At 44.8% G+C, this 14,831-nt stretch overlaps 1 protein-coding gene across 2 annotated transcripts in view; it reads right to left on the reverse strand.

Annotated features, from left to right (window-relative positions):
• The window catches only part of CPNE2 (copine 2), a 45,550-nt gene that overhangs the window by 29,380 nt on the left and 1,339 nt on the right, over positions 1 to 14,831 (reverse strand). For both annotated transcript variants that reach the window (XM_015822953.1, XM_015822952.1), the window contains exons 2-3: positions 8,609 to 8,788; positions 6,054 to 6,128 (exon numbers count right to left, since the gene is read on the reverse strand). In XM_015822953.1, the coding sequence (XP_015678439.1) occupies positions 6,054 to 6,128; positions 8,609 to 8,788 (255 nt within the window). The remainder of the gene's footprint in view (positions 1 to 6,053; positions 6,129 to 8,608; positions 8,789 to 14,831) is intronic.

Here is a 14,831-nt window from a genome sequence, read left to right on the forward strand (position 1 = left end):
CACAGGGTTGCTGTTCTGCAGAAAATAGGTGGAGGAAAGTGTGTTTGATACGCTTGCTGCCTTGAGTTATTTGTAAAAATAAGAAAGGTGGGATGTAGAAAAATAAAGTAAATTAGTAGCCGACCACCGACACCCTAATTAAGAACTAAAAGCCACACACCAAACCAGGCACCATTTAAATACAACAATCCAGTGCACACACAGAAACAGAAGTTCCCAAGACTGGGCTCTGGCATGAGCCCCAAAGCTTGGAAGAATAAATCTTTGGTCCCGGCGACCGATTCCGGTTGGATCCTGCAATAAATACACGTATTCAGTGTTGCCATCTTCACTCTGGGTGTGCTGGCTGGACACCCCGGAGATGGTAGTATCAGCATCTGGACACGGCCAGTTGGAGTTAAGGCTGCTGGAACGATTCTGTGCCCCGAACAGGTGCTGTTCAGAACACAGAAGCGACGTGGGTGGAAAGGAAGCGTTGCCAAAGCTTTTGCGAATGTTCTCCACAGTGTCTCTGCTTTTGAGTGCAACCGCGGGGTGGCCAAGCCTGCAGGCAGGCAAAAGGTTTCCAGCCTGTAATTTTAAATGAGATTAATACCAGTCAGATAAAAAGTATATATTAAAACGTAGTTTAGCGGTTGTTTCCGGTGAGATATTGGGGGGTCTTCTAGCCCAACCCCCTGCTCCAGCAGGAGAACCTTATACTAGGGGTGTCCAACCTTGGCAACTTTAAGACCCGTGGACTTCAACTCCCAGAATTCCCCAGCCAGCCATGCTAGCTGGGGAGTTGAAGACCACAAGTCATAAAGTTGCCAAGTTTGGAGGTCCCTGATTTAAGCCAAATCTTCATCCAATCTTCAAGGTCTCGGCAGTTCTCAGCCTCGGAAAGACTCAGGTGGGGTCTTTGCAGTTCTCAGGTAACCAAAGTGGGGAAATGACTCAACGCCTGGAGAGGAAAGCGATGAACCGTATTTAATGTTAATTAAAAAAAGAACAAAATGACTTTTTTGGCCTAGTCTACCTTCTGGAGAGCAGCTCATGCAGAGAGCTTGGAGAAGTTGCACCTCCTTGATTTAACAAGGCATCAGTCCTCTACTTTTTAATCTCTGCTTTTATCTTCTTTTTCCTCTTCAGCTTTTTCTCCTTCAGTACTTCTTTTGGTTTTGCAAAGCTTCAGCAGCGCCTTGTAAATTGTCTCACAATTTGCATTTCCTTAGGTTGGTTTAAAGGAAAAAAAGAAAGCTGTCCAATTTTTCATCCTTTACGCCGTGCCGTTTTATCATTGCACATTGTTACTTGAAGTTATTGTTGCTTTTCGGAAGCAGGCTCAATGTGGCATCATCTTGCATGAGAGAGCAAAAAAAGAAAGCAAATAGTTCTTGTCTCTCTGAGTCTTTTCCATTATTCCACAGGAGGAAAGTCTCCATTTAAACTCCCACCACTGGGGAGAAAGCCTGGAGCAACAGACCATTAAGAGAAGCTGTTTGGGCGGAAAAAAAGTGCTGGGGGGGGGCAAAGCAATTAAAGCTGAGCTAAGAAAGTCAGTGGCACCCTCCCACCTTTTGCTTTGAACCAAAGCAGGTCTTCTGAGTTGGCTCCAGGTCTCTCTTTTGGAGGAACAGCTGGCAGAAGTCCAAGATCTTCTTGAAGACATATTTTTCATGCCACATTTCATAGAATCATAGGCCTGGAAGGGACCTTGGAGGTCTTCTAGTCCAACCCCTGCCCAAGGCAAGCGTCTTTATTCCATTTCAGACAAAAGTCTTCCAAACTTCCAGCAATGGAGCACCTATAACTCCGGAAGGCAAGCTGTTCCACTGCTTAGTAGTTCTCCCTGTCGGGAAATTCCTCCTTATATGGAGAGTAAATTGACACCCTCTTCTCCGTGACAGCCGATCAAGACAGTTTTCATGTCCCCCCCCATCCCTCCAATTGTCCTGAAGGTGCTTTTTCAAGAAGCAACTGGACTTTCTTGTTTTTCTTTGAAGGCCTTTCGCTTCTCATCCAAGAAGCTTCTTCGGCTCTGACTGGATGATGGAGAATGGAAAGTTTGAAAGAGGGGTCCAAGAGGCCATCTATGTCAAAACTGAACAGCCCTCAATCAACAGAGGGGGAGGGATACGACATCCTCTGTCTCCGGTCTACAACCCAGTCCTTTCAGCAGTTCCAAGAAGGCTCCACACCCATTTACACCACTCAGGTGACCCTGAAGACGCAGACAAATCTCCCCGAGTGGCCTCAACTCCGCCCTCCCAATTGCAGTTGCTTTGGTGCATATCTCAGCTCCTTTGAAATAAGTCACAGCCCTAGTGATAAGGGGATTGACACAATATTCCCCAACCAGAATTGCTCCAGATGTGGCGGACCCTATAGGACAAGTCATTCTCCAGCACATCTGGAAAGCAGGATTGGCCCAGATGTCAGCCAGAGACTCCACCTCACTCCCAGGCTCAGGATTCCCTCGTCCATGGTCCTCTGTAGCAGAAGAAACACAATCCCACTAGAAGGAGACTTGGAAAACTCCATCCTCTTATGGCCAAACCTGAGATCAGCAAAGCACATAATTAAGGCCCCATTAAGGCTGTTCACGGAAATAGCAAAAGAGCCATCATTTGAAATTAAGCAGCCAGATGGACCTGCCGTCTGTTTTCTTTTAAAACGGTTGTTTTCCACATTCCGTGCTGGAAACCACAACTGAGGCTTCAGGTCCTCTTTCTTTAGAGGCATATTTTGGCAAAGTTCATCAAACACGTTAACCTATGGGCAAGTCCACAGCTTAAAAAAGCCTCCGTTTGTTATCATCTCAGAGAACTCGCAAGATGCAAATGATGAAGACCAGGAAGAAAGAAAACTCCAAGAGACAAAAAAAAAAAACCCGTCAACAAAGAAACACCACAATGTTCAGCTCTCTGAATGAAAACAAGGAAGAGACGCTTGGCCGCGGCATCAGAGCCATAGAAACAGGCAGAACCTCCTATAGACCTCTTCTCCTCCATTTACAGGATTATAGAATTTACAGAATAATAAGAGTTGGAAGGGACCTTGGGGGTCTTCTAGCCCAACCCACTGCTCAAGCAGGAGACCCTGCCTATACCAATGATGAACGAACCTTTTAGAGACCGAGTGCCCAAATTGCAGCCCAAAACCCACTTACTGTATGTATCGTCGGGTGCCGGGTGGGCGTGGCCCATTGGGTGGGTGTGGCCCATTGGGTGGGCATGGTTGCGGTGGTAACGGCAGACTGGGTGGGACTAAAAAGTTCAATCAATCAATTCCAACTTTGCGAGATCTTTTTTTCCCTGCAAGAAATTGACTGATTGAACCTTTTTTTTTTTTTTGCACACGGCGGTGGAGGCCTAAAGCGAAAAGGTTTTATAAAACCCAGCTGAAGGCCTAGGACTGGGGTGATGGCACGCGTGCCCACAGAGAGGGCTCTGCGTGCCACCTGTGGCACGCGTGCCATAGGTTCACCACCACGGCCCTATACAATTCCAGACAAGAGGCTGTCCATAGCCCTTTGCTATGATAACCCCTCAAATATTGGAAGACAGCGATCATGTCACCCCAGGTCCTTCTCTTCATTAGGCTACATCCCTAATCCTTGATGATACCGAGTTCCCTCAAGTGTTCATTGTATGCTGGACGCCTTTTCCTCTTTGTTCTTCTCCGCACGTTTTCTAGCCTCGCTTCTTCAGCAGTTAGTTAAACCTTCGAAGACGCTCTGGGGCTGTTTCTTCTTTTCCTCTCTTGTCTTCGATACAGCACAGGAGTTAAACCTTTTAAAACTTCCCCAGAGGTTGTTGCGTGATCTCCTAACGCATGTTATGTCTCACAAGCCTTCTAGCTCATCCTACAGGTTTGCATCCCTGTTAAGCGTGGAACAAGGTGTTCTCCCCAGCTGACGGATACGCAAGATAAAAGAGAATGGGGCATGGAGAGAAGCAGCCCTTTTAAAATACGGTTCAGATAGGACGTTTTCTGGCTTTACTCCATGCGCAGGCTGAGCGCGCTCCTTTTCATCAGCACAACCAACCGATGGAAAAGGCAGGCCTCCGTGTGCAGCCAGAAGAAGGCCCGTTGCTAAGATACCTGTTGCTAAGTAGTAAGCTTGCTCTTACTCACAAATGTTCCAGATTATCTCTCTATCGAGCCCTTTGCAATTGTTTCGGTCTCATGGCTCTTTTGCACATGAAAGAATTTGCAAAATAAACAGATCCATGTTTGGGGGCAGGAGAGTGTGCCTTTGCACATCCATGCACACATTGGTGCAAATGTCCCGAAGGCGCTTTTTCAGGAGGCAACTGGACTTTCTTGTTTTTCTTTTGAAGATGTTTCGCTTCTCACCCAAGAAGCTTCTTCAGCTCTGACTGGATGGTGGGGAATGGAAGGATTTATACTCCTTGCAGACCTTCTAGTCCAACTGCCTGCTCAAGGAGAAGACCTTACACCATTCTAGACAAAGGGCTGACCAATCTCTTCTTAAAAGCTTCCAGTGATGCAGCACCCATAACTTCTGAAGGCAAGTCTTTCCACTGGCTTGCCTTCTCCTTATTTCCAAGTTGGATCTGTGTTTAATTCAAATTCAAATTCAAATTTATTTGATTTATATACCGCCCTTCTCCTTTGCGGGACTCAGGGCGGTGAACAGGCACATTAATAAAACAGCAATACCATAATATTTAAAAATATTCAAAACAAACCCTCAGGTGCTTTGGAGAATAGGCTGACCCCCCCTCTTCTCTGTGACAGCTCCTCAAATATTGGAAAACTGCTATCACGTCACCCCATATCCTTCCCTTCGTTAGACTAGACCAGGGGTAGGCAACCTTGGCTCTTTTATGACTCGTGGACTTCAACTCCCAGAATTCCTGAGCCAGCCTGGCTCAGCTTGGAAACCTCTCCCTTTCCCCTCAGCACGGCTGGCTCAGGAATTCTGGGAGTTGAAGTCCACCAGTCATAAAAGAGCCAAGGTTGCCTACCCCTGGACTAGACATCTTCAGGCAGCTGAACCCACCAGCCTTATGGCCATTTTTACTCCAGTGCCCCTACAAAGGGGTTAACAACACAACATCCACAAGACATAAAAGTTGGCTGAAATCTCATGCGATTCTGAGCATCCTCACATAAAAATCATACAAGATCTCAAGAGCCTGACTGCCAAAATAATAATAATAATAATAATAGAGGGATTTATTTTTGTATTCATTACTTGGAAAGAAAACACTAGTTCCATTCTTAACAGTTGCAACTTAGTCCAAGAAACCTGCTGGATCTCTATCTCACTTCAGTCCCCCTTAGATGGATATGAACAGTGAGATTTCTTTCCATCACTTGATCGTTTGCTATCAATACAATGTGGGCACGGCATTTATTTACGATGAAGATATACCAACAAATTTAGCAAAAAAAAATGAACGATAATTAAAGAAAAAACACGAGCATTTTAGTTAAGGTGTAAAAATATTTACGTCTTGCATTATTTCAGTGGTAGCATTAGACTCTCATCTTAGCAGAAAATAAACTTGATAACTAAAAAAACACGAGCATTTTAGTTGAGGCACACTATTTCCCCCATACATTATTCTGGTGGCAGCATAGGAACCGAATTTAGGACTGCTTTTGCAGGGAAAACCGGTTTCCAGATGAATGGGACTCTTTTTTAATAGACAAATTGAGACATAAAGAGTCTGTCCTTATAGCTCACAGTGGCCTGTGGCAAGTTTTATCAAAACATTCCCATAGCAACCCCTGAATGTGCAAATGTTTCTTTTAACTAAGACTATTGTTCTCGGTAGATAACAGAAGGGCAGGAAATAACCTGAGATTTATTACCCCATTGCTTATGAATATGCATGCATGCATCGGTTTCCTGTGCTTCCTAAAATGTACAAGTGCTTCTCTGTCTGCAGAGGGGTGTCTCCTGTGATTCCTTTGGAGGAGACCCCCTCCAGTCTGTGCTATCTAATAAATCACTGCGGTGAGCTTTGATTGCTGGATTTGGGTCCTATGTTTGGATTCCACGCTTTAATGTCACATGTCTGAAAAGATCATCCTACCGTTATCATTCCCTTTCCAGCTGGTTTCCCATTGCCGAGAACGAGAGCTCTTGTTACTTTCTTGCTTGAGACAATCTAAAGAAAAAAGAAAGGGGTGGGGGGAGAAACAGGGAGATTTAAGACAACTAGATCGATGAAAAGGTTGAGGAATTCTGGGAGCTGAAGTCCATGAGTCATAAAAGGGCCGAGTTTGAGGACCCCTGCTCTAAGGCACGGTTCTTCAACCTTGGCAAGATGTCCAGATGTCAACTCCCAAAAATGCTATGGATGTGGAATTCTGGAAGTTCAGGTCAATTCAGAATAGAGCTGGAAGAGACCTTGGAGGTCTTCTAGTCCAACCCCCTGCTCAAGCCGGAGATCCTATACCAGGGGTCCTCAACCTTGGCAACTTTAAGACTTGTGGACTTCAACTCCCAGCTTTAAATTCTGGGAGTTGAAGTCCACAAGTAAGTTGCCAAGGTTGAGGACCCCTGCCCTATACCATCTCAGACAAATGGTTGTCCAATGTCTTAACAACCGCCTTGCTCGGCAACCAAAATTTTGGGCTGAACTGTGATTGTAAGTCGAGGATCACTTATCCTGCCTGCTCCAAGCTGCTGTGTCCCCCTTTTTACTGGCGTCCCCAGCCTTCGAATTTCCTCCCCAATGGGGCCAATCTGGGGGTGCTGGCTGGCCGAGACTTTTCTCTGAGCAAGGAACAAAAACTCACCCATTTATTTGCACAGCTGGGTGGGAAGCAGCTTCAAGGCAGCTGTTGGCCCTCTTTGGCAGAGGTGCTTGGAGCTGCAGAGTTTGGGCAGATTTACATCCCATTTGCATATGTCCTTATAGATATGCACGCCTGGTGAGCCACAGGCACACATGGGCGTTCTCAGGCAAATGTGGAAATAAGGGTTACCATTTGTAAGAGACGTGTGGAATTCTCAGCCCACAGAGGAAGCTGCTCATTCTTCAATGCAGGCATCGCTAAGTCAAGAGCGATGAGCTGCAAGCTGGCATCTCTTTGCCCACTGCTGGTACCCATGGCTACCTGCTAAATGTAGCTTCCATCATGCAAAACCAAGCCGCACAAACCCTTAGCAAAGCTAGTTTCATGCAGTCGGAAATATCTCCTACATTCTTAGCAGAATTGGTGGGCAGGAGAGCTGAAGGACCAGGAATAGAGAGACGCAGGTCCTTGTTTTTTGCCTCTTGGGTGAATTTAGACCAACCCCTCCTTCTCAGCTCTGGGGACAGTGGGGTTCAGTGGTGAAGGTGCCAGGCTAGGAGTCAGGAGACCCCAGATTCAGTCCCCACCCCCGGTAAGTCGCTGGAGGATTTTGAGCCAGTTGTTCTCTCAGCTCAACCCACCCAACCAAACACCAACCTTTGATGCACTGAAGAAAATTAGGGGGAGGAAATTTATTTTAGGATTTTCTTCCAGCCACAACTTAAAGGATAAACAGAGTTTACTTTACTGAGCACTTTCTCCCTTATTAGTAATATTCTTCCTGCTAGGTTAAGAACTTACAACATGGGAAGGAGTTACTAGAAGTCCTCTCTACTCAGACCGTTAAGCAAGCAGTAGCCACAATGTCTTCACTGAACTGTTACAGACAGTTTCAAATGTCTGAATGACTCTGAGAATAAATGACAGGAGCATCGATGCCTTTATACGGGGAGGGAGGGAGTAACTTGCATGCAGTCCTGAACCCCATTTGGGGGAGGGCTCCTAGAATCCCCTCCCCACCATATTGCTTACTTTATTCAAACAAATCGCCAGTTCCCAAAGATGGGCCTTTCCGTTTTTAAAAGCACCAAATTTTGCTTGGAACCTTTTTCCAAGGCTCCAAAATAATAGAATTAAAGGTTGAATAACATCACTCCATGCACCCAGGTAGAAAAAAAATTAAAAGCTTATTTGCCTTCCCTGTGTTATGTACCCTCGGGTCTTCTCAAGCGCTTCCAGCTGTCTAGTACCAAAGAACAGGATCCAGAATGTCACTGACCTTTGGTAACATGTGTCTCAATGGGTGATATGACTTGGTTTGGAGAGCTAAGCAGGGTTGATTCTGGTCAGCTCTTGAATGGGAGACCATCACAAAAGCCCAGAGCTTTAGACTTTCTACTGTTGCCAAGGAAACAATATGAATGAGTCCATGAAGTCACCAGGATTTGAGCTTGTTTTAAGGAAACTGAAAGTAGGGCTTTGATCTAGGAGGTATCATAAAGAAGTGGTGGGACCCTCTTCTCTGGATGTCCTCCAGCAGAAGATGGAGAGACATGTGTCAAGGACATTTCACCTTAGATTCTTGACCTGATCAGAGGGTTGAGCTTGACGGGCTCAATGATTCCCATCAACTTAAGGATTCAACCTTCTTTCCCATCCAGCAGAAGATGGAGAGACATGTGTCAAGGACATTTCACCTTAGATTCTTGACCTGATCAGAGGGTTGAGCTTGACGGACTCAATGGCTCCCACCAGCTTAAGGATTCAACCTTCTTTCCCATCCCATTTTCTACTTTCTTTCTCTTCCCAAGAGAATTAGTAGTCAAAAATTCACAACAACACTCACCGATCCCAGAGTGCAAGAAAATTCTCCCAGAAAGTCATGTTCGTACAGCTGCATGCTTGATTTGTCTTGGTCAAACAAAGCAAATTTCAACTTCTGGACCTCCTCAAAGTGATAATCTATGATGAACTTTCTGGAGAAAGCCGGGTTGAGGTTGTTCACCGCCGTTTCTGTCCTGTCGATCTACAAAGAGAGGAAATGGAAGGAAAAAACAGTAAGCTTACCAAATCCTTACGAATGAGGTGACATTTCCTTGACAGTAATTTAAAGCTGGGGATATATCGTGAAACTGCCGTGGAAGTGCTTATGTGAGGTTCAGCTTGAAAACAACTTTCTTCTTCATAATAGAATAGAATAACAGAGTTGGAAGGGACCTTGGAGGTCTTCTAGTCCAACCCCTGCTCAACCCTATACCATTTCAGACACCGGTTGTCCAATCTCTTCTTAAAAACTTCCAGTGTTGGAGCATTCACAACTTCTGGAGGCAGGTTGTTCCACTGGTTAATTGTTCTAACTGTCAGGAATTTTTTCCTTAGTTGTCCCATTCATAAAACAATTACCAGCCCTCTTCTCTCTTTTATTGCTGTACTTATCAGCGTGGGTGTGTCAGTCTTTTAATACTACTGGATACATTTGTTCTATTTTTTTTATTAGTTTGTGTAATAACACTTTTGAAAAATAAAAATGATTAAAAGAGACCCTGCTGGATGCGAGGAAAGCTTCCTTACAGTTTCTCCACTGGGCTTTTCAGCAACTGCCTAAAACCCCACGAGATTCTTCACCAAGTCTGTTGCTCACCTTTTCAGAAGTTTATTAGTTGATTAGTCGTATCGTGTTATCAAACCCTGTTAGCCAGGTGCAAAGAAATGAAAAGGATGAATTTAGAAGAACTTCGGCAACTGAACGACTTCCAATTTAGATCGAAAGTATCTCCACATACATTAAGGTAGAATCCTTTCGCTGGTGATGGGGAGGACTGCAACTGGCTGTTTACATAACTGTCTGCTGAATCTTTATCGGTTTAGGAACAAACTGTTACAATACCCCTGGGAAGCCGACAAACACAACAGGAATGTGGTTTGTGCTTTCCCCACTGAGATTTCACAGCAAGGGACACTACAGAGTGATGCTATTTCTGAAATTGAAGCGTGCTTCTAGCTTACCTAACTTGTAGCCTTAGCGTCAATAACCTTCTAATTCTCCTTTCCCCATCCTCTTATCCAAATCCTTGGCCACCGTGTCCCTTCTCAGGCAAAGCGTCGATTTTACAGAAAGTCCTCAACTTACGACCACAATTGAGCCCAGCATTTCTGTTGCTAAGCAAGACAGTTGTTAAGTAAGCTTTGCCCCATTTTACGAACTTTCTTGTCCTGCCTTCTGGCGCTTTGGAAAATAGGTTGACCTATAGTAGGTTGAACAAAGAGAGAAGCAACCTGGAATTAAGGAGAAACTTCTTGACAAGGAGGACAATTAACCAGTGGAACAGCTTGCCTCCAGAAATCGTGGGCGCTCCATCACTGGAGGTTTTTAAGAAGAGACTGGGCAGTCACCTGTCTGAGATGGCATAGGTTCTCCTGCTTGAGCAGGGGCTGGATTAGAAGATCTCCAAGGTCCTATTCTATTCTATTCTATTCTATTCTATTCTATTCTATTCTATTCTATATTCTATATTCTATATTCTATATTCTATATTCTATATTCTATATTCTATTCTCTCCCCATCTTCTTTGTGGCAGCCCCTTAAATATTGGAAGACTGCTATCATGTCACCCCCTAGTCCTTCTTTTCACTAGACTAGACATACCCAATTCTTGCCACTGTTCTTCATATCTTTTATTCTCCATCTCCCTAATCATCTTTGCTGCTTTTCTCTGCACTCTTCCCAGAGTCTCAACATCTTTTTTTTTTAATATTGTGGCGACCAAAACTGGATGTAGTATTCCACGTGTGGTCTTACCGAGGCCTTATAAAGTGGTACGAAAAGTACAAAAGTTGAATTGCCTTCGTACATGACAGGCAGTCCTCAACTTATAACCATCCATTTAGCGACCCTGCCATGTTACAACGGCACTGAGAAAAGCAACCTATGACCAACTCTCAGACATAGGATCCTCGCAGCATCCCCCAGGGTCAAATGATCCAAATTTGGGCAACCTGCATGGATTTATGCAGTGGTGGGATTCAGGCGGTTCGCACCACTTTGGCAGAACCGGTAGCCAATTTTTTGTTGCCCAGGCCCAGAATGGTCTTCCGGAAACGGCATCCACACACAGAACCGGTTGTTCCCATATTTGAATCCCACCACTGGATTTATGGGAGTTGTAGCATCCTGGGGTCACGTGATCACCATTTGGGACCTTCCTAGCCAGCTCCCAACAAGCAAAGTCAATGGGAGAAGCTGGATTCGCTTAATGACCTCTTGCTTCGTTAACGACGGCAATGATCTGCTTAACCACCGTGGCAAAGAAAGACGTAAAATTGGACGCACTTAACAATCATCTTGCTTAGCAACGGAAGTCCTGGTCCCAATTATGGCCGTAAGGCGAGGACGGCTCGTCATTTGCTTGCATCGGTCCCCAGTTTACCAAGCTCATTCGGTAGCAACGGTTTCGTTTTCTGTTGAAAGCAGCCGTTTCCTTGCTTCCTATGACAGCAGCGTCCGCAGCTGACTTACGGTTGGAAACTGCAAATGGCTCTTTTTACTATTTACTCTGAAATCTATCAGCGTTGGCAAAGGGAAAAGGTTAGAACAAAAACTGCCAATGTTGGAAGGCTAGAAATAAGTCTATCTCGTGGGGAGGGGAGGAAAAGATGCAGAAAAGAGCCAGGAAAGGGGGGGGAAACCAACCTTCTGCAGAAATATATATTTTTTTTAAACAAAAAATCGGAGAGAAACGTTTGGAAAGGCAAAACACAATATGGTAATTTTGCTAAAAATACAGGGAGGTTGGTAGGGAAATGGAACAGCGAGTTACTGCAAGGCAGCTGTCAGGGAGGGGAGAGTGTAGAAAAAACTCAAGCTATCTTCTCCAAACGGATTCCTACATGATCGTTTGGGAGGGTAGCAATCAAGCAATCAGCTATGTATTAGTAGTAATTATACAGCAGAACTTAGAAATCCGGCATTGGTGGCTGGTTGTGGCTTTTCTGTGCACAGGCGGCTATACGCTTGTGTCCGCAAAAACGAATATTTTTGCTTTCTTTGTAGTTCTCCTTTTATTTGAGCAACTTCATACCTATCCACTCCTTCACAGAAAGCAAAGCTACAGATCAAGGTACATCCAATGGCTCTCGTTATATTCACCATTTAGATTGCATTGCTATTCTAAAAAGCATCTGAAAAGTGCATTTTTGTTTAGACAGCAGTGTGTCTAAATTGGGGAGACTAGATGCTTTTTACAGGAGCTATTTAATTGAATCTCTGTGCACTTTGATGGATGAATGAGGTGAGGAAAACCCATTAAACATCTTTCAGACAGATATGAAATTAACAGTGTTTGATGCCAGCTCAACTTTAGGAAGGAGACTGTGACACAAAGCTGTTGCAAATACACAGATCCAAAAATGGCAGATCTGCTCTTTCCTGCAGAGATGGCCCACCTGGGTGATAAAAGGCAAAAAGGTGGTCAAAAAAATCAAGATGGGGGCCTCAGTAGCGCAATCAAAGCTCTACCCATTTTTATGGGCATCGCAACAGGCAAAACTGGGTGAAGTTTCAATCGCAACACCACTGTGGCCACCATCTTAGAAATTGTACATCTTAGAAATTGTGCAAACTATCATCTGATCCCTTTCCCCAAGCAGGGGATCTTGTACCATCCTGGAGAAATGGCTGTTTAATCTCTTCTTAAGCAGCAGGACAAGGTTACATTAACCAAAAGCGAGACCTGAAATAAAATATTCCAGTTGCTCAAGTGCAGACAAGCCATACGCAACCCGTATAAGAGAGCAGTTACAGATGAAATATGTATCAAATCAAAATTAGTTCTTTTCTGGCCAGCTTGCTTCTTCTTCAAGTTACTCATCGACTGAAAAAAGTTGCCTATCCCTGGTCCGTGCCTTGGAATGCAAGGCTAATTTGGCTTATTTCCCAAATGATGGTTAATTAAAAATTGCCAACTGCGTTGTGTTGAATGAGTCCACTGTTATTTTAGTTAAAAGGGACAAGATGTGAAAGAAGCATTCAGAACATTCCATTTTTTCTTCTTTTTGGGATGAGCCTGCCGTGGCGGCAATCTCCGTGCTCTTCCCGTGACAAATTCTCTCCCAGTTCTTGCCGCCCTTCCTGGCCTCGCAGCGTCTCACAGAGAGTCCATTCAGACCTTGTTCCTTTCATTCCTCAATGTGGACTTTGTGAAACAGCTGTCTGAAAATAGCCCAGCTGTCTGGAAATATATATTTCCAAAAAACATTAAAGCCTCCATCAGAAAGGCTCCGTGCAAAGGCCAGCAGGATCAGAACGCAGACCGTGCGGAAGCCTAGAACAACCCAAGAACAGAGAGACAAGCCGAAAAAGTTGCCCCCCCCCCGGTTCCCAGACAAAGCCCGAGATACTTAGAATTTGCAAACCTGGGAGTAGAGGCTTCTCTAAAATAAATACACAATTGAGCCCAACATTTATGTTGCTAAGTGAGACATTTGTTAGGTGAGTTTTGCCCCATTTTAGGACCTTCCCTAAATAACAGCATCTTGCAAGACTGATTGGGCTCTACCTCCCCACCACCCACCAGAACAAAGTTGGTACCAGATTTGCAAAATTGCTGAAAGTAGCAATACATTTGGTTGCAAGACAGCAGGGTCCATTTAAAATAATAATAATAAAAAGATATTCACAGAGAAACCCCAACAGCTTGCAAATATCAGCTCCGAGCTGCTGGGCAGTACAGCCTGTCTTCTCTCTGAATATATTAGCATTGAAGACAATGAATTTCTTCCCTTCTCAATGCTGTCCGTCCAATTTGGTGCCATTTTGTCAAAGGAAAGCAATAGGAACATCTGCCTTGAGAACACGCAGATTGCTAAACACTTGTTCGCATAGCTCGTAAGAATTAATTCCCACATTCACCGCCACACATCATAATGACAAATTCAAAATGACCCTTAAGAAGCGGGAGTCTCCTGAAGAATTACAACTCCTGCCACCATAAGACAAACTTATTTATTATCCCCAAAGTGGCTGGTGCTTCCCAAAAGCTTAAGGAGCAATCAGTGTGTTAGCCTTGAGTCATTCCAGCTCTCTCTCATCAGAGGGGGGGCATCTTTGTACCCCAAGTATTGGAGAGCATCTATCTTTCTTGCAATCACGTAGTTCTGTTACATACATCAGGGGTCCCCAACCCCCAGTCCATGGACCGGTACCGGGCCACGGCATGCCAGCAACCGGTCCGCACAAACAAGCTAAGCCCCATCCGCGGGATGCAGGCAGCACACAAAACCACGCACCTTCCGGTCCGCGGAAAAACCTCTCTCCACGGAACCGGTCCCTGGTGCCCAAAAGGTTGGGGACCTCTGATATAAAGAATTGAGCCCAAAGTTTCCACTGCTAAGCGAGACAGTTGTTAAGTGAGGTTTGCCCCACGTTACGACTTTTCCTGACAAGCGTGTGAATTTTGATCACGTGACCGTGAGGATGCTGCAACGGTCGTAAGTGTGGAAAAACAGTCATAAATCACTTTTTTTTCCCCCAGTGCCGTTGTACCTTCGAACGGGTCACTAAATTAACTGTTGAAAGTCGAGGACTATTTGTACCTGTATTTTACCAAATCTGAGAACTATAAAGCATCCGTTAGAGTGCAGGCGTGAACAGGACCCCAAATTCTTTTGAATTCTGCTGCCAGAATTTATCCTCAGTTTATAATTCCAGTTTTTGAAAACCGGAACCAGCCAGCAGGCGGGCTTGTCAGAATCTATTGCTAAGCCAACTCTGGAGGGGAGATTTCTGTTTTATGCTGGCATCTCCTCCTGACAAGAAGGGCCAACTAAGAGCGGCCACAAAAACAAGCATCGGTGTGCTTGCTCATGCATAATGTACTTGCTTTGTGGAGAAAATGTCAAAAGCTCTTTCCTAATTTGTCACCTAGGAAAGACTGATGGAAGACGGGTTTTGCACACGGCGACTGCACACGAGAATTTTTGGGTCCCGACTGTAGTTGAGGGTCAGGGACTATCTGTAGCCTTAATTCTAAATAAATTCAATCTGTTCAAGCAACATATTACGTTGCAAAAA

The sequence above is a fragment of the Protobothrops mucrosquamatus genome, unplaced genomic scaffold (assembly GCF_001527695.2).
Source record: "Protobothrops mucrosquamatus isolate PMUCROS unplaced genomic scaffold, P.Mucros_1.0 scaffold1729, whole genome shotgun sequence".
In the NCBI taxonomy this organism is placed as follows: domain Eukaryota; kingdom Metazoa; phylum Chordata; class Lepidosauria; order Squamata; family Viperidae; genus Protobothrops; species Protobothrops mucrosquamatus.